The 20,655-nt window shown below is 39.3% G+C and overlaps 1 protein-coding gene across 8 annotated transcripts in view; it reads left to right on the top strand.

Moving 5' to 3' along the window:
- Window positions 1-20,655, top strand: part of doc2b (double C2-like domains, beta) — a 338,855-nt gene that overhangs the window by 197,226 nt on the left and 120,974 nt on the right. For 5 of the 8 annotated variants that reach the window (XM_073860667.1, XM_055200509.2, XM_055200507.2 and 2 more), the window contains one exon: window positions 2,243-2,431. The exons of 2 other annotated variants lie outside the window; for them this stretch is intronic. In XM_073860667.1, coding sequence (XP_073716768.1) covers window positions 2,243-2,431 — 189 coding nt within the window. Of the gene's footprint in view, window positions 1-1,809; window positions 2,432-20,655 lie in introns of those variants that run through there. One more of the 8 variants, XM_055200514.2, reaches the window with a different exon arrangement.

The raw sequence follows: 20,655 nt of genomic DNA, 5'->3' as shown, positions 1-20,655 counted from the left end.
GTCTGTGCCCCTAAATTTTCTGCTTGCGCTCCTAAAATTTTCAGTGAGGGGCAAGAGTGCAATGAGCCCTGCAATGACTAGACTTTTAAAATATGCGGAGGGGGGGCACTTCAAATGTGGTCACCCTAGGGCACGAAATTGTGTTAATCCAAGCCTGCCTCTAAGGTACTAATATGACCTCTTAGATTAGGTTAAGCTTTATTTGTCCCCGAAGGGAAATTTGTCTTGGGCAAAGTGCTACAACAAAGTTGCACCTCTTATGGTGCAAAGGTGTGCTTTTAGAAAGGGTACCACCCCAGTGACAACACTTTTTGGAAAAATTTTCTAACAGTGTATACAGTTGCCCTATTATTGTATTATAGCCTATTAAAAAAAATTGGGGCCTAGAAAGGCATACCAATTAAATGAACTTAAAGGGCACCTATTTCATTGCTAAAAAACAACGTTATTTTGTGTATTTGGTATAATACAATGTTGTCGCATGGTTTATGGTTAATAAACCACATTATTATCCACATACCGTACATTTTTGTAGCTCCGGATATACTGCTTTCCTTAAACGCTCAGATTTTGTACAAAGCTCATCGATCGTTTACAATGACGTGAAACTCACCGAGTGGTCAGGGGTGTTAACTGATATGCTCACACAAAAATCGCTGCAAAATACGCATTCCAACAGGTTTTATCGTAGTTTTTGCCAACTCCATTGACTTGTATTAGATGTGCTGTGAGGTACGGTATTACTCCGGGCCGGGAACTTTGTTTCTATTCTTGCAATTGGCAAAGGTGGATTATCGCCACCAACTGGGCTGGAGTGTCTATTATTCAAGCTTTCAACGGAAGAATATACGGGTGTGAGGCATTTGGAAAAATAGGTCCACAAGTTTTCAACGAATGCTAAAACACCTGTTGGAAAGCATCTTTTGCAGCGAAAATTCTCGGGGCAGCATCATATGTCCAAATTTCAGTCAAACCGTTCTATTTCATCATAAACAATCTGAAAACAGGGCTTTAAGTGTAAAATACCGAACTTGTCCTTTAACTTACAAGCTATGATTTAAAGCGGGATGAATTATGATAATGTCGGTCTTGACTACATCAACAATCCAAGGAAGTTAACTGTTGCCTACAATCCGTGTGTTTGTTGTAGTCCTTGAAAAGAGATTTTACGTTGGAGAAGATAACTCGTGTCATCATTTACCTTGGGGTTTGTACCTTTTGCATATCGTTAACATGTACTTGCACACCAAAAAAAAATGTAAAATTGTGAATCGGACGATGGTTGCTCTTTAACATAATCAATTCTAGAGTAGTGGCATTGATAGTTATTCAGAACATACCCTAGTTTCAAATATGCATTTTTGTTGATCTTTGCTAGGGTGGCTTTCTTTAGCACATGGCACAGAGCTGACAAGAGCATATGTCTTAACTCATCTGGAAATGTCTAGTTGGATTATTCCAGCCTACCTGGATCACGTGACTTTGGGCACTTATGGCATTTAGCACCTGTTGCTCTTGATCTGCTAGTGTTTTGGGCATATTCAAACCCATCTGAGGAATTAACAGCCTCTCTTACGCTCTCTCTCTCTCTTTTTTCCTCTCTCTCTCTCACTCACTCTTAAACAGATGGACTAATAGCATAATTAAGTAGCTGTGTGCATGGTCCTGTTTACCGTCATGTTGCTAAGCAATGACATCAGCCAATCGTTCCGTCCCTGTGTATAATCCTGTGCCCTCCCTCCCTCTCTCTCTCTTACTGTCTCTCTCTCACTGTCTCTCTCTCTCACCGTCTCTCCCACTTGCATTTATCCCTGTAACAGTCTACAGCGTGCTGTAGTGGTCTGAGCGCAGCTCACAGGCAGACGGCATGACCACAGTGTGCAGCACGCAGCATCACATGTAGTCCGCCGTTGCGATCGCAAACTCTCACACATGCACAAGGCACGCTTAACCGCTCTTCAGGGACGCAGAAAACAGAAGGTTCTACTTTAGACTCTTACTTTTTCCTTTCATTTCAATTTTTTCTTTTTTATTATTGTTACCACCCACTGCCCCTTTCGCCGGGTTCAGGGGTGGTGACACATCCTTAGAGGGGCCGCATGAATGACTCAACGCAAAGGCGAGAAGACAACCATCAGCATACAGGAGCACATGGCCATTGATGTATGTCCAGGTCCAATTCAACCCATCAAACAGATATCTGATTATTTCCCCCGTTACCCGCGGGGTTTTCCCCCCACAGCCCCACCGGTCCTCAGCCGCGCCGGCTCGCTGCGAAGCAGCAGCACCACCAGCCAGAAGTCCGAGGGCCCGACCGCGGAACCCAACCGGGATGAGGAAGATCCGGACCAAGCCTTCGGCGCCGCGGCTCTCGTGTCCGGCAAGAAGGAGGAAGAAGCGGACGTGGAGGGCTACGATTCGGACGACTCCAGTGAGTAGACTTTTACTCTTTCTCCTAGTATGACAACTGTTGCTGTGCGAGACGTTATCAGGGATGTTATCTCGTCATCGTATTCGAAAACTGTTTGTTTTCATCCACATGGATGAGCAGTGCTCTAAAAGGCTTCACTTTGGATGCTGGGAAATGATGTGTTATGGTTGCTTTTCGTTTTGGAGAAATCTGGTGATCTGCCTTCATAAGAACAGTACTGTAGTTACCTTTCGATACTTACTGAGATTTGAAACACCCTACATAGGCAAAAACTATCATGCAGCAAGACACAAACATAGTGTTTGATATTAGCATGTTACAAAGCAAAAATGACACTTTAATAGTAGTATTAAATAAATGCAAGTATGTTTATTTACATTTTATGCACTAAGCAGACAATTTTATCCAAAGCACTTTATAGTGAATTACTCTGCTCGAACCCATGATGTTTTGTGCTGCTGATGCAATGCACTTTTTGATTTTCAATGCTTTCAATTTTTCCAATTTCAGTTCCCATCATAATTGCATTTTTTTACTATGTCATAGTCCATGGTTGGGATTGCCTTATTTGTGAAAGAGAGATGGAAGTGATGATGCTTTACAAAACTAGGTTGCATTTGCTCTTTACATACAACGCCTTAAAATGATGTCTAGGTAGGTGGCTCACTAGGTTGTGGACCAGAGCATCTGTGGGCATCTGTGTCCAGTCTCAAATATAAAGTCTGAGCTCGTAATAATGTTTGTGACTCTTGTCTGTTTTCCATCATCATTAAATCTTAAGTCATTCTAGTGGGCATCAGGTGCTACTCATCAGTTTCTATTTTATATCTGTTTCTGTGGAGCTCTCTGCCCCAGATGTAAATCCTATTACGGATCTCTCCCCATCACTCCATTTGGACTCCGGTTTTCAATCACAGTAGCCTGTAGACTAGATTAGATAGCGCCCTGCTGTCTCGTGTGGGTATTTTATCATTACCAGGCTCTGGTTAATCTATACATCGCAGCACCTAAAGCAAGCGCTTGGGTATGTGCTGATAAAACACCAATGGTTTAGATGTAGACGTTGGGTACTAGATTTAATCCTGTACAGCGCAGCTTGCTGACAGATGTTACCTTTTGACCTCGATGCTAGCAGGTGTATTGAATTTGAAATTGGGACAGAAAATAAAAATCTGCTAAACATGCATTAGAAGCGCACGTCTGTGGTAGGATAATTGTAGGGTTTGCTGCAGTAATCAATATCAATCGTTCATACACAATGACACGTGTCACAGGTTGATGAAATTCGCCGTCCAATTGTTTTAAGGGAACGTGAGTACGTAGATGCTGCCTACAAGTGTGCTGGTTAAAGCGGAAGGGTCGTGGGAATGCAACCGTGTGCTTATGTTTTATGATGATAGATTAGCATGTGGCTGTTGTGCCCTGATTCATTGGTGTGCACAAATGTGGGCGCTCTAAATCTTGTCTGTCTCTTCCTTTCCAACATACGTCTGCTGTCATCTCAATACACCTATTCGTTGCACAACAGAGACGTGTTTGTTATGTGACTCATGAAATACAAATAAGCCAATTATACTAATTTGCCAGAGCGTTTAATGGTACTAAAGTCTCGCCGGGATTTCTGCAGAGTAACTTAAAGAAAATCATCTCTAAGGGAACAAACTTCAGGCTTGCTAATGCAACAGATGGAGCACGGGGACCTTCACAAACATTTGGCGAACGGCGATTGTGTGCAGCTCTGCCGAAATAACATTTATGAACCGAGTACTGCCGGACAGATTCCAAACAGAGCAGTCGTTCGGTTTCACAGTTTAATTGAGAGCTGGATTCAAACATATTTGGAGTGATTTTATCTATACAGTAAGCACTTTAATTATACAATATGTGACGTAAGTCGTGCTGGTATGTTTGGAAAAAAGCTTAAAAGTACATCGCAAAGATTAAAATTAGCAATTTTTCTTTTATGCCAAAAAATCATTAGGATATTATGTAAAGATTATGTTCCATGAAGATATTTTGTACATTTTCTACCATAAATATATAAAAAAAAACTGGAGTTGAAGCTGTAAAATCACGAAACAAAATTTTGTCCAGAAACTCACCTACAAACTTTGCTTTGCTATTCGCTCCTAGAGGATTTACCATTCAAGTTTGGGGAGCAGTCGTTTGGTTTTACAGTTTAATTGAGAGCTGGATTCAAACATATTTGGAGTGATTTTATCTATACAGTAAGCACTTTAATTATACAATATGTGACGTAAGTTGTGCTGGTATGTTTGGAAAAAAGCTTAAAAGTACATTGCAAAGATTAAAATTAGCAATTTTTCTATTATGCCAAAAATCATTAGGATATTATGTAAAGATTATGTTCCATGAAGATATTTTGTACATTTTCTACCATAAATATAAAAAAACTGGAGTGGATGCTGTAAAATCACGAAACAAAATTTTGTCCAGAAACTCACCTACAAACTCTGCTATTTGCTCCTAGAGGATTTCCCATTCAAGTTTGGGGAGTTTAAGCTAGTAGAAAGGGCTAAAATAAACCTTTTCATTATTAATATGTGTGGTAAAGACTTAACTTGGACTTTGGACTCCAAGGGCCAGATTTACTAAACGGGGCAAGTTAGCATGAGAGCGCAATTCCAAAAAAACGCAGATGGGAGTGGTAATATCTGCGTGTTATTTACTAAAAAAGCGCAAATTAAATAACACAGGCACAACAGATAATTTTCATAATGACCAACTCTTTTTCTTGCAATAATTGCAGCCATTTCAAGCACAAAATGATTTAAGACATGCTTTTTTCAGCGTTAAATAATTGCGCAAATGGCAGTCATAACACATGCGCAAACATTCGTAAATTGCGTTGCGTGAATCAATTAAATAATGTCCTAGAAACTCCTAGAAATGCATATGCGATAGGGTCAGTCGCAAAAACAACTAGACCACACCTTTTCAGTGCTAATGATCCATTGCGTGTCTTTAGTAAATGTTATTAAACGCCAAAATTGTTGTTTGCGCTGATGCAAGCTGTTCGTAAATCTGACCTAAATGCGATTTTCTCAATATTTAGATTTTTGGCACTCTCAAGTTCCAGATTTTCAAATCGTTGTCCATACGACTGCTTTTGTGGTCTTTAGCTATAGACGGTTTCATCGGATGCACGTGCAGTGACGCGATACGCGTCTGGTCCGAACATTACTTCCGGTTTCGGTTTTGTAATGGTCTGACTAGTTGCTAAACTGAACTCTTGAACAAATACGTCATCGAAAATAACAAATGTTTTGGTTTCCTAGGTAATCTATGTGTTGTTTATTTTGCTTGATATATAAATAAACTGGTTAAATGACTTAGTTGTTATTTATTTTTAGTGGAGTTTACCCGAAGTTATGTGTTGACCACGAAAGCCGCTTGTTTATGTTGTTACTGCTGAAACCGTCTATAAACAAGAATTGAATATAGAGTAGCGAATTTTTAATAGGTCCCGTTTTTCCTGTGTTTTTGAAGCTATGACTGAATTTACGGTGTGCAATATAACGTGTTCATGTTTCCTGTGTGAAAAAATGAAGTATTTTTGACACAATTTACTTTTCTCTATACCGTTGTTTTCACTGTCCTAAAAATGAGCTGATGTCTTCCTTGTTCTGTGATATAATGTGTCATTTACACCGCTAGAGGTCGCTAAACAACAACAATGGCCGCCGTTATTGTTGCTTGATGATGTTATTAAAGAGCATTGAGTGATAAGAATTTAACGTTACATTCACACGTAAGCGTTAACGCTTGACTGAGTGTGTGTCTGAAGCGTGGCCAACAGCCAATCACAGTGGCCGCAACACATGCTCCTCTGTTCTCCGGTCTTGCATAAATGTAATTGGCTGGCTATGCACTAGGTTATTTACATAAGGCAATCTGATTGGCTGACGCACGCGTTGGCGTTTGAAAAGTTGGGAAATGTTCAACTTCTGCCGCGAGCAACGGCAGTGACACTATTCAGTTTGGCAACGCATGACGCCACCCATTCAAAGTAAATGAAATGCGTTAACGCTTATATATGCAAAATATACGTTAGCAGCCAATGTTAATCGTTAAAAATTTGGGACAAATATGATGTTATTTAATGTTAAACTATGTGAGTGGCCCCCTTTAGTCTTCACCTTCAATGTTGATTGAAATCAATCTGACAGGACTCACAAATCATTTTTCTGGATGACATATTGAAATAAAGTTTCATAACGTTACGTTATAATGTAAAGCCTAAAGTTAAGTTTTGGTTTTACGGGTATGCAAGGGGTCCATGCACCATATGGATAGGTCACGCATGCGGTCTACAGGAGTATGTAGTAGAGGTCTTAAAGGTTCCACATTATTCTATCCAAACCCGAAAAGACCTGGACCTGTCTAATATTTAAAAGTTGGACCTAGACCCATGCAGAATCGAGAAGTTTCACAAATGTTATACCCAAACCCAACCAGGACCCGTCTATTATTTGATAGCTGGACCCAAACCAGGCCAGAAAGACAAATTTTGTTGCAATGCGCATGCGTCGAATGTCTGTGTGCATATACGAATAAAAAAAAACATTTTTTTTGCAAGGCTGTGTGTGTGACCATGGTGTATGCTTGCGTACTCGTAAAAAAACAAACTGTACTCCAGGCTTTAGCCCCACGGGGTGGCTTGATAGAAGCCACAACAGAGCGACGTTTCCTTTTACTTAACTCGCGAAAGCGATTTGAAAGCAATACTCTCGCAAATGTTTGACATTGTATGCCAATCAATCAGCGCAGTGCCACATAAGGTCAAACAAACCTGTGGTTTCTATCGGAGCAAAAGCATAATGAGGATAACCCGACATGACCCCATTGACAAGCGACCCTATAAATAGGGGCTTATTCTTTGGATTTAAGCGTGAAAACGATAAATAACACCGTGCTAGGATTTGTCATTAGTGCTGACAGCCTCGCTGACCTGTTGACTCTTAATCAAGAAGCCTTAGGAAAAATTTGCCACTTGGAATAAAGCAATCCTCAGATTTCCCATAAGTGCTTGTGCGCCCTGTACCAGGGGATCAAATCCTAGGGGTCGTCTTCCTCCAATGAGTTTTTTGCATTGTTACTATGTGACACATTGATGATTGTATACTATCGTCATAGTCTTCATGGTGTGGTGATCAAAGTTGAGCAGAATTTCTGATCTATTCGCTGTGATCATCTTATTTGTGCTTCACAATTTGTGATGTACAGAGATTATAAAGAAGCAGTTTGTTTGTTAACTGTGTCTCTCTGTTACATAACTTATTATTTTTCAGCTCAGTATGTCACATGTGACTGCATATACTACAGTATTTGTACAGGAGGACTTGTGGATTTAGCATCACAAATGCAATGTATGTGCAAATGCCTGATGTCTGACATGTAACCCCTGCGGCTTAAAAAAGTCATTATTGGGTAGTTATTTTAAAGGTCAGTTGTTTTTAAGGCTTTGGTCAAACCGAATGGAAAACCACCTTAAAGATTTGTGTGTTCTCCATAGTTGACAAGAACCAAAATGAGTTTGTTTTGTTTCTCTGTGCGAGTACAAAAAGGCCGTTTTTAGCAATAACTGGACAAAAATGTACCACAATTCTGGCTTTGTTTGTGTAGACCCAACTGTGTGCTGTTGGATATGATTTTCAAATGAGTTTGTTGACTTTTTGATGGATAATCTGCCTCTGGCCATCACAATAGCACATGGCACAAAACCAAAGGGGGCTGAGTGTGGCTGGCACTGTGTTGTGTGGCACATCTGAAGCTAATAGTTTCTCATCACCATTGCCATAATGACAGCGGCGAGCCGCTCCTATGAGACCTGGTCTGGCTCGTGCAGGAGCAAGGTGTCTTTAAGGTACAGCCAGGGAGCCCAACAAGGACACTAGGAAATTGCTGTTTTCATGAGCAGAAACATATCAAAAACATGAATGTATTATTTAAAGGGGACATTTCACAAGACTTTTTTAAGATGTCCCCAGAGTACGTATGTGAAGTTCTAGTCCAAGATACCATATAGATAATTTATTAAAGCATGATAAAATTGTCACTTTGTAGGTGTGAGCAAAAATGTGCTGTTTTTGGTTGTGTCCTTTAACCCTCTGGGGTCTAAGGGGTTTTTAGGGCCCTGGAGAAGTTTTGACATGCACTGACATTTGTGCTTTTTTCAGTTGCTTAAAAACATAATAATGGCAAAAGTCTTATAACACTGTGTTCAGCACAAACTGGGCTACTATATTATATGATCAACATGTATGTACATGTTTGTATTTTTGAGAGAAAAATGTTTATGCGTGGTTTTTGAAAAAGCTAAATTTTTAAGTGACTGATATATGTAAAAAAAACTCATACTAAACATGTTTTCCCAAGACTTTTCAATACAGGATCTAGTAGTCTAGAGTTTTTTCTTTAAAATGATGTGAAAATCATTCTGCTTACTCATTTACATAAGACAATAATATTGATTTACAATTTCAAAGTCACTTTTTGGTTAGGAAGGCAATATGCAAGGAGGCTGGAAGCTCTTGAATAGTCTGTGATTGACAGCTGAAGAACAAAACACTTGCATAATGAGCTGCATAGGCTAATGAGCCTTTAGGCAGTAAGACGACGCCTTGTTACGTGTTTGTTTGTGAAAGCAACACAAAATAAATGCCTTCCCATGCGTGGTCCTGCGTTAAATAAACTTACCGTGCAGAGATATACGCGAACAAACAGGGTTTTAGATGTGTTTAGATCCGTCTTAATACAAAAGTGCGTCAAATATGAGGCATTGTGTGTTTGTGTGTGTGTTTGGCCGTCAACCGCGTCTGACGGAAGCACAAAGAAAACATAAGCGCCTGGAGATAACTTGTATTTACAGGCGAGAGAGCATACTTTATAATTTTACCACAAAGCGCGTCAAATATGAGGCATCTTGTGTTTTTGTGTGCGTTTGGACCTCGATCCCGTCACACTGACGAAGCACACACTCGCGTCTTTTTGGAGATAACTTTATGCGCGAGTAAACAAGTAGATGTGATGTTTGCAATGGCACCTTTTATAAGAATACCACAAAGCGCGTCAAATATGAGGCATCGTGTTTGTGTGTGCGTTTGGACATCGCGTCACTGACGAAGCACACGCACTCGCGTCTGTTTGGAGATAACTTTAGGCGCGAGTAAACAAGTAGATGTGATGTTAACAATCGCATATCTTATAATGATACCACAAAGCGCGTCAAATATGAGGTATTTGTGTGTGCGTTTGGACGTCGCGTCTGTTTGATGAAGCACACACACTCGCGTCTGGAGATAACTTAAGTTACAGTCTGAGTAAACAAGTAGATGTCATGTCACCAACACTTGGATTAAAACTCAACACAGCACTGAATGGCTGCAGAGGAGTCTCCATTGACTGGGGTTGACTAATGAATATGGATGATCTCTGCTCTTCTCTTCAATGGAGCGGGGCGTGGCTCATTATAGATAATGCAGGAACACGAGAAAGACGGTACATCTCCCTCTTCTAACACAGTTAACAACGAATTACAATATTTGATTTCGATTTCACTTACATCTTCCAAAAGCAGACATTCCAAGCATTATGTCGATATGTATCTTTTGTTTATATGAGAAGTATTCCTTAAGTTACAGTTAATTTTTCTGACGTGTTTCTGAAAGGACTTCACAGAGGGAGAGAGAACAAAACACGCATCATGTTTATTTTCTTAATTGTGCGAAAAGCACAACATTCTGTTTTTATTGGGAGTGGACAGAAAAAAAACTAGACACTTTAACGTTTTAAATGATGTATAAATCATATCTGTATGACCAAAATCAGCAGAGTTATCTAACTCTCTTTGCGGAGTGATTGAAAAATAAAGAGTTTGCGGCGCCCGCGCCACCGTCGACCCCAGAGTGTTAAAATGCAAATGAGCTGATCACTAAATGGCAGTGTGGTGGTTGGATAGTGCAGATTAAGGGGTGGTATTATCCCCTTCTGACATCACAAGGGGAGCCTAATTTCAATAAGCTATTTTTTCACATGCTTGCAGAGAATGGTTTACCAAAACTAAGTTACTTGGTTTATCTTTTTCACATTTTCTAGGTTGACAGAAGCACTGGGGACCCAATTATAGCACTAAAACATGGAAAAAGTCAGATTTTCATGATATGTCCCCTTTAAATTAGTGGTGGTTTGCTGGAGTTTACATTGGTAATTAAGTGGAGACCTGACATGGTGCCAAAAGTTTCTGCGTTAAACAAAAGCAAACAAAAAATTCTTAACATGAAAAGCTTTTTGTTTGTGTTTCTTAAAAATGTCCATGTTATGTTTTAAAAATGTTATGTTCTTAATAAGCAATTGAAGAGCTCAGATGCAAAACCCTCTAAGCGTGTCTGACATGTTTTCTTGTAAATTTGCTATTTTTTTTACTCCTAATGGACTCCTAATTGTATTTTTGCATGGCCTGAGGCTGAGATTAAGCAAATTTGATCCCAAAGTATTTTTGGTTGATATCATTATCTAATTTTTGGGGAGGGCTTCTCAATTATTTAAAGCAAAAACCTATTGTTTTTGGCAGAATCGAACCCGTTTTCAATATAGTCTGGGTGATTTAAAAAAGTAAGTCTCTTTTGAATTGAGCAAGTACCTAACAACCACCTAGAACACCCTAGCAACCACTTACCAATGCCCTAGGAACCACTCGGAACATTAGCACTGCCTTGGCAACCAAGTACAATGTACTACAATTGTGCCGGTGAGTCAAGCAGCACTAACATTATCTTTAGAAAATGTTCAAATCTAGTTGTATGATTTCCACTCGAGGCCAATAAAAAAGGTTTGATCGGTGTAAAACGCACATCGTATTCACTATCACTGTGGGAATATTCAATAGATGTATATAATTGTTCTCAAACTGATGACGGGCCCCCCTTGTGAGGCACGAGATGGTGCCAGAGGGCCCCAGTTTTATGAGATTTTTTTTAAAAAGACATTAATTTATCATGAATTTTGTGGAATTAAACGTCAGAAAAATATAGCTACTAACCAACAGCAATAGAGTGTATAATATGTTTTGTTTAATTTAAATTCTAAGTTTTATTTCATCAATTTTCTTTATGAGGCTGTGGAAGGATGCCCCCTACAAAAGGGGTGGGGCAAAAAGTTTAAGAACCACTGCCCTAGCCAAACCTCTAAACCTAAGAGAGGGACAGATTAATGCATGGGCATATTTTTTGGTTTATTTGCACAAATACAAAAATATATACAATAAAAACAAAATACAATCCATATATTGTGCAGGGAGAGGCAAAAAAAACCTTAAGGGCTTATTTAAAGCCCCCACCTAAACAAAAACAACAGCAAAACTAAACAAAATATAAAAAGAAAAAAGAAAATAATAATAATAAACTTCAAAACTATATAAAGTACATAAAATACATAAAACCTCAATAAACCAAAGCACAATTACAAATCAGCAATAATATGATTCTTTATACATCTTTTATAACTTTTTAAAGAAGAACATTTTTCTGCTAAATGAAATAAATTATTCCACAATTTAATACCCCTAAATCGTATAGAATATTGACCTCTACAAGTAAGGGGAAATGAAAATCTGCACATTGACGAGTTAAATAACTGTGAACCTGTGAATTAACTTTAAAATACCTTGTAAATTGCTCTGGAATGTTACCTTCACCTGAATATATTTTTTAAATAAAAACACAAATTTGAGAAATGTTGATATCATAAACAGTAAGAACTTGAAGTTTTTGAAATAGAGAAGCCGATGAAGTATATGCATTGGATCGGATTGCAATCCTAACAAAGCGTTTCTGAAGGGAAATAATTTTTTGAAGAGTAGAAGGAAAAGTGCTCGCCCAAACTATATTACAAAATGAGAGATACGGATAAATTAAACTATAATAAAGAGTAAGAAGACACTTTGTCGTAATAAGATGCCTAACCCTCATTATTCCAGTAGATTTATGTATTTTCCTACTTACATAATCAACTTGTTCCCTCCAACTCAAACTCTCGTCAACGAAAACTCCCAAGAATTTTACAGTTGACACTTGGGGCAACTCAATAGACTCAACTGTGATTTTTGCTAAGTCCTTAGGGTATATTTTTGTTCCACTAAAAATAATAAAGTTAGATTTTTTTAAGTTTCATCATTTACACTCTTAATCAATAAATTAAAATTTGAATGAGAGAAAATTAAGGTTGTATCATCTGCAAACGTTATTGGGCTAAGAATATTTGAAACATTCGGTAGATCATTTATATATCTAAGAAATAGAAAGGGGTCCAAGAATGGAACCCTGAGGAACCCCACAAAATAATCTTGCTGTATTAGAATAGCAACCATTAACACAAACAAACTGACTTCTATTAGAGATGTAATTTTTTAACTGCTGAGATGTATTTTTTTTACTGAAAATATCTGCTTGTTAAGTTATGAAGTAAAGAATACCAGGGCTAAAGACTAACATTTTTCACTAGGAGCACAGTGGCGATGGTGGGTCACACGGCTAGTGCAAGATGAGAAGTTTTGGTTTGAAAGTGCTTATTTTTTTTATTTTATTTTTTTTTTTTGCTGAAAATGACAATCGCTTCGCTAGATAAGACCCTTATGCCTCATTTGGGATCGTTTAGAGCCATTAAAGTCTATTAAATTGAGAAAAAGTCCTGGAATGTTTTTCTTAAACAGCTTAATTTCTTCTCGATTGAACAAAGAAAGACATCAACATTTTGGATGACATAGGGGTGAGTAAATTATCTGGATTTTTTTAAGAAAGTGGAGTAATCCTTTAACAAGCGATTGGGCACGTGCCCAGAGCAGAGGGTCTTGGCAAATTCACTGTGTGGTAATTTTTCATTTCATTTTTATTTTATTTTAATAAAATGATCCTGAATACTGTGAAATAAAGTGTTTTAATAAATAAATAAATACATTTTTAACAAATAACTCATCCTAATGCATTCCCACACTGTCAAGAGCGAGTAAAAAACAAGGTGGGCAGTCACGCGTAAAAGAGGTACTCGATTCAAAAATGACTTGAACTGAAGAGTTGATTCAGTTCAGATCTTTCATTTCAGTGGAGCCAGACAGATCACCATCGAAGTTGATGAAAACAATTATAGATTACTGCCAGCGGTTTTCCCCAATGTATATGTTGTCCTTAAAATGTTCCTCACTCCACCAGTCACTAACTGTGAAGGGGAACATTTATATTCTCCCATGCCATTGGCAAAAGTATAAAGCGAACTAAGAAACGAAACAAAATGTGACGGAGACGTCTCTGTGTTTTCTCGGAGGAAATCACAAAAGATACCCATCAGCTACGGGATTGGTTTTCAAACTGGGGGTGCGAGATTGGGCCAGGGGGGCAGTTTTATGACATTTAAAAAATACATTCATTTATCACATTCTGTGCCAATAAACTTCTCAAAAATAAGGACACAAACCAACAGCATTACAGTGTATAATTTAATATGTTTTGTGTTTAATTCAAATTTAAATTAAGATTTAAAGTTTATTAATATTGCACACCCAAATGTTTGAGAACCAAACGTTTTCATTAAGCCAAATGCTTTTTGGTCTTTGATACTGCTTCTTTTCTAATGCATTTACTACTAAATGCCTTTCTGCTAAATACAGAAATGAAAATAATATAAAGAACGTTTCCCTGTAATATGATTTGGAAAGGTTAGCAGTTTTTATTTAGATGTTGATTAAAAAGCAATTTTTGGCGTGAAAATAAATATTGTGTGCATTTTATGTGTTTTTTAGCGCAATTGTAGATCCTGTATGACTGTACAGATGCAATACTCACTGTTGTCAAAATATAAGTGGTGCTGGGAGGGCTTTGAGATAATTCATCCCTGGATACGAGTTCCCATGAGTTGGTGTGCATTCAGGTTAAAGTCCCCATTGGGATACAAAAACACACACGATATTGTACAAACACACAGGTTTGCTTTTACACATTGTGGGCGCTATCCATAGACTAGTGACTTTCATACTGCACAAACTGTATATTTTATCCCTTTCTTTAAAAACATCAACTGAACAGCTATCCCGCTTGGTCCAATCAAATTGCATCGTTAGTTCATTAATGATGTCCCAGAGGGCACCAGAAATGTTTCCCAGAATATCATTCTTATCCCTAATTTAAATAACACGAGATGCTTTACGCTGACTGAGAGCTCAAATGTTCCTTTCAAATGATCCCACTTATGTTTAAACTCTTATACCTGCTCTTGACCTGTGGAGATGAGGCTTAGTACTGAAAATGTCAAAAATAGACAAAGAGAAAGAACAGTTTGAGGCAATTGAAATGTATTGCTGTAATCTTGCCCTATTCGTGTTTTTTATCGACCTGCACTGTTATAATACCTCAAAAGCAGATACGTGTTTATCTAGTGTGGTTTTAACACAGACTGTACAGTTACTGTAGCTCACAGACGCATAATGCGATGGCACGCTCAGGTATAAGCAGGGGGAGGATTTCCTGAAAGCCGGCTGCAACCTTCTGTCGAATCCTATTAACAGGCCTATCTACAAGCTGTCATGAGATAACAGATAATGAGAAGAATAGACTGTATTTTTCCCTCTGTTTTTTTTTGCCCTTAGGGATTTCTAGATGGTGCTTTCTTTTATATACACATTATATTATATTATTATAATACACATGTTATGCATAATATATTATTATTCATTCTCTAATTTTCTCTCCTTTTTTCTATCCTCTCCTCACCCTTCACATCTCCTCCATTTCGTTCTCCTCTCTTTTTAGCACAAATTGGTTAAACTGTATTTTCGGGGGTTACTGAATAAGATGCATGTATTTGTAATTACGTGTGTAAAAGTTAAACAAATGGTTTAGTGAATTAAGACGTCATTTGATAATGAATATATACAAATGCAATTACAGAAAAACATGCATAATTTTAATGTGAATCTGCAGTTATGAGTAAAAAGCTTATTTTCTTCTGTCAGCCTTCATTATCACTGAAAAACTTATTGCTGTTATCTGACAAGGTTTCTGTAAATTTGTTTATGAGCAGTGATTGTAAACAAATCACATAGAACTGTCAACAAAGTTTTCTTGTCACTCCAAATCAGATTTCTCGCTTTTTGAGGATTCACCTCATGTCCACTTGGCGCTCCACAAAGTTTATTTGCTTCCATAGTAACAAACCTCAGTTGTTCGGGAGGAGTGTTCACTTAGCGTTGTGTAGAGAGTGTGAAAACTTCGCTGCATTGGATGCTGGCACGGGGCCTGGTTGGGCCCACACTGCTTTACACTGTATGCATGGGGTCTCGCTAAAGTTCGTCTGCTTATTATATATAAACCGACAATATCACAGATGTCTGTAAAATGTATTTTCCCTGTATACACTTCCTCATCTCCTCTCTATAGGTGATGCTTTGAAAAGTCTAGCCAAATGTATCTCTTTTGCTCTTTGCTCCCCTCTCTCCTTTCCCCTCCTCTCTTCTGCTCCGCTGTGTGTTCTGCTCCTATCCTTTCCTCTCCTCTGCTCTCCGCCCTCCTTTCCTCTCCTTTTTTTTGCTCTGCTCTCTGCTAACCTCTCCTCTCATCTGCTCTCATCTCTCCATTGCACTGCTCTCCTCTTCTGTCCAGAGCAGATGAGAGAGCAGACAAGATGAGAGCGAGAGCAGTGCAGGGAAGAGATGAGAGGAAAGAAGCGGACAGAAGATGAGAGATGAGAGCAGATTAGAGGAAAGGAAAGGAAAGGAAAGGAGAGCAGAGGATAGCACAGCAGAGGAAAGGAGAGAGCAGACAAAACGAGATGAGAGGAAAGGTATCCTCTGCTCTCTTCTGCTCTCATCTCTCAGCTGCTCTCATCTCTCCTCTTCTGTCCTTTCCTCTCCTAATGTCTCATCTCATCTTGCCTACTTTCTCCTTTGCGCTCCACTGCTCTCCTCTCAACTCTTCCCTGCACTGCTCTCCTCTCATCTGCTCTCATTTATTCTCATCTTTCCTCTCTTTGCATTCCTCTCACCTGCTCTCATTTCTCCTTTTTTGTCCTTTCCTCTCCTCTTGTCTCATCTCATCTTTCCTACTTTCTCCTTTGCTCTCCGCTGCTCTCCTCTCTACTCTTTCTTGCACTGCTCTCCTCTTCTTTCATTTTCTCTCATCTGCTCTCATCTTTCCTCTCCTTTGCTTTCCTCTCACCTGCTCTCATCTCTCCTCTTCTGTCCTTTCCTCTTGTCTCATCTCATCTTGCCTACTTTCTCCTTTGCTCTCCGCTGGGCTCCTCTCAACTCGTGCTTGCACTGGTCTCCTCTGCTCTCATTTTCTCTCATCTGCTCTCATCTTTCCTCTCCATTGCTTTCCTCTCACCTGCTCTCATCTCTCCTCCTCTCACCTGCTCTCATCTCTCCTCTCTCCTCTTCTGTCCTTTCCTCTTGTCTCATCTCATCTTGCCTACTTTCTCCTTTGCTCTCCGCTGCTCTCCTCTCAACTCTTTCTTGCACTGCTCTCCTCTGCTCTCATTTTCTCTCATCTGCTCTCATCTTTCCTCTCCATTGCTTTCCTCTCAATTGCTTTCCTCTCACTTGCTCTCATCTCTCCTCCTCTCATCTCTCCAATTCTGTCCTTTCCTCTTGTTTCATCTCATCTTGCCTACTTTCTCCTTTGCTCTCCGCTGCTCTCCTCTCAGCTTTTCCTTGCACTGCTCTCATTTTCTCTCATCTGCTCTCGTCTTTTCTCTCCATTGCTTTCCTCTCACCTGCTCTCATCTCTCCTCTTCTGTCCTTTCCTCTTGTCTCATCTCATCTTGCCTACTTTCTCCTTTGCTCTCCGCTGCTCTCCTCTCAACAAATTCTTGAAATGATCTCCACTGCTCACAATTTCTATCATCTGCTCTTATCTTTCCTCTCCATTGCTTTCCTCTCACCTGCTCTCATCTCTCCTCTTCTGTCCTTTCCTCTTGTCTCATCTCATCTTGCCTACTTTCTCCTTTGCTCTCCGCTGCTCCTCTCAATTCTTCTTTGCACTGCTCTCCTCTGCTCTCATTTTCTCTCATCTGCTCTTATCTTTCCTCTCCATTGCTTTCCTCTCACCTGCTCTCATCTCTCCTCTTCTGTCCTTTCCTCTTGTCTCATCTCATCTTGCCTACTTTCTCCTTTGCTCTCCGCTGCTCCTCTTAATTCTTCTTTGCACTGCTCTCCTCTCATCTGCTCTCATTTACTCTCATCTTTCCTCTCTTTGCATTCCTCTCACCTGCTCTCATCTCTCCTTTTATGTCCTTTCTTCTCCTCTTGTCTCATCTCATCTTGCCTACTTTCTCCTTTGCTCTCTGCTGCTCTCCTCTCAACTGTTTCTTGAACTGCTCTCCTCTGCTCTCATCTGCTCTTATCTTTCCTCTCCATTGCTTTCCTCTCACCTGCTCTCATCTCTCCTCTTCTGTCCTTTCCTCTCCTCTTGTCTCATCTCATCTTGCCTACTTTCTCCTTTGCTCTCCGCTGCTCTCATCTCTTCCCTGCACTGCTCTCCTCTCCTCTGCTCTCATTTTCTCTCATCTGCTCTCATCTCTCCCCTGCACTGCTCTCCTCTCCTTTGCTTTCCCCTCACCTGCTTCCTTCTTTCCTGTCCTCTCGTCTTGTCTGCTCTCTGTTCTGCTGTCCTTTGCTTTCCTCTTATCTGCTGTCTTCTCTTCTGTCCTCATTTTTCCTCTCATCTCGTCTTGTCTACTCTGTTCTGTCCTCTCTTGTCCTCCCCTTTCCTCTCATCTTTCATCTCTTTCCTGCACTGCTCTCCTCTTTTGTGCTTTCCTCTCACCTGCTCTCTCCTCTTCTGTCCTGTCCTCTCATCCTGTCTGCTCTCTGCTCTGCTCTCCTTTTCTTTCCTCTCATCTGCTCTCATCTCTTCTGTCCTCATTTTTCCTCTTGTGTTGTCTACTCTGTTCTGTCCTCTCTTGTCCTCCCATTTCCTCTCATCTCTCCTCTCCCCTGCACTGCTCCTCTTTCCTCTGCTTTCCTCTCATCTGCTCGCATCATTCCTGTCATCTCCTTTCCTCTTGTCTCGTCTTATCTGCTCTCTCCTGTCCTTTTGTCTCGTCTGCTCTCTCCTGTTTTCTGCTCTCCTCTTATCTCTCTCCTGCACTGCTCTCCTTTGCTTTTCTCGCATCTGCTGTCATGTCTTCTGTCCTCGTCTTTCCCCTCATCTCGTCTTGTCTACTCTGTCTTTTCCTCTCCTGTCCTCTGCTCTCCTGCCCTCCCCTTTCCTCTCATCTCTCCTCTCTTCTGCTTCCCTCTCATCTGCTCGCATCTCTTCTGTCATCTTCGTTCTTCTCGTCTCGTCTTGTTTGCTCTCTCCTGTCCTCTCCTCATGTCTCGCCTGCTCTCCTGTCCTCTGTTCTCCTCTCAGCTGCTCTCATCTCAACTGTCCTCTGCTCTACTTCTCTTCTTTGCTCTGCTGTCCTCTCTTCTTCTTACCTCTTCTCTACTCTTATATTTCCTCTTCTCTGTTTTTCTCTCCTCTGCTGTCCTTTTCTTATTTGCTCTGCCCACCTCAGTTCTTTTCTCCTCTTGTCTCATTTATTCTCATCTCATCTGTTCTCATCTCTCCTCACATCTGCTCTTCATTGCTCTGCTCTTCTCTACTTTTCTCACCTTTGCACTCCTACAATGGCCATCATGTTAATGCATCTGTCTTCGCGTCAGTCGCGTCTGCCATCTGTGGCTGGCATTGATGGAGTTCGTTCTTGTTTTTCTGTTCGTTTGCCGTTTATAACACCTCACTTTGTGTGTGTGCTCAGAGATCTCACTGACAGATTGACATATGGAGTCACTGACAGACGAGAATGAAGAATGAAAATATACACGCACACACACACACGCAGGCTTAGGAGATCATTTACAATAAATGCTTTTATCTGTTTTACAGTAGAAGGGAACACAAATTAGAAATAAAGCAGTCATTTATCCAGTAAGGTTTTTACCTTGAACCTCTCATGCTTTGTGCACTGATGTCGATATGAATCAGTGCTGCATTCAAGCATTATTTTTTAGTCACCCAGCAACCCAGTCTTGTTCCTCAAATCACAGAGTCAGGCAGCGTCTCTCTAATACTCTCATTTATCTTTACTCTCACTTAGCAGATTGGGTGGAAACAGCATTTTGCTTTGATTCTCCGATCTCCTCCTGATCTGTGCATTTTTCTCTATCCACATATTACGACAGGATTAGCTTTTATCTGACCAGCCAGCTGTACAATACTAAGCTCATGCTGACCCATCTACCCAACCCACACATTTACTGACTTACAAGCACTTGTGGTTCATGGAAGGCAACATTAACTCATTCCCCGCCAGCCTCTTTTAAAAATGTTGCCTGCCTCTTTTAAAAATGCCTTCCATGAAAAATGTCTTCTATAAATATATAAACATACAAATTCATCAAATAAAAAAGAACAGAACCTCTGCTTTCAAATAAACAAACAAACAAAATGGGGAAAAAAAACGTTTCATCCTATGTTCATTTGTTTTCTTTTTATAACCTCATAAATATGCATAGGTTTCTTCAAAAATACAAAATTTTGAGCAAAAAGCTAAAATAATTGCATATTTGTAAAGGAATTTTGTAAGCGATCAGATTCAGACTGATTATCAAAACACAGTTTAAAATTAATTAAATTCGTTTTTGCTTCAATTTCTTTATAAATGTATCCTAGTGGATAATAGCTAGATTATATATTACTGTAAAAACTTTTCACTTAACGCTTTACCCGCCAGCATAATTTTTTAAAGTTGCCCAGCAGCATTTTATGTGATTTTCACAAAATGCCTTTCATGAAAAATGTCTTATAATAATATAATATAAAATGTCTGTATAATATAATATAATATAATATATATATATATATATATATATATATATATATATATATATATATATATATATATATATATATATATATATATATATATATATATATATAAAAGAGTTTACAATGTTGTTAACTTAGTTTTTGCTTCAGTTTTTTTATAAATTCGGTAATTTAGAAAATAATAGCGGAATTATAGATTACTGTAAAAAATCATCAGAAAAGCGTCATCATTGGCATGGAAATGTTTTCTCTTAATTGACGAGATAAGTCTTCAGTGGCGGGGAAAGAGTTAAAACACAACTGTGGGAAAGAATATGTCCTGCTTATATTGGGAATCAAGAGAAA

Source organism: Misgurnus anguillicaudatus, chromosome 22 (genome assembly GCF_027580225.2).
Source record: "Misgurnus anguillicaudatus chromosome 22, ASM2758022v2, whole genome shotgun sequence".
Classification (NCBI taxonomy): Eukaryota; Metazoa; Chordata; class Actinopteri; order Cypriniformes; family Cobitidae; genus Misgurnus; species Misgurnus anguillicaudatus.
Note: the sequence above shows the minus strand (reverse complement) of the source record. Positions and strands in the feature narration are given on the sequence as shown.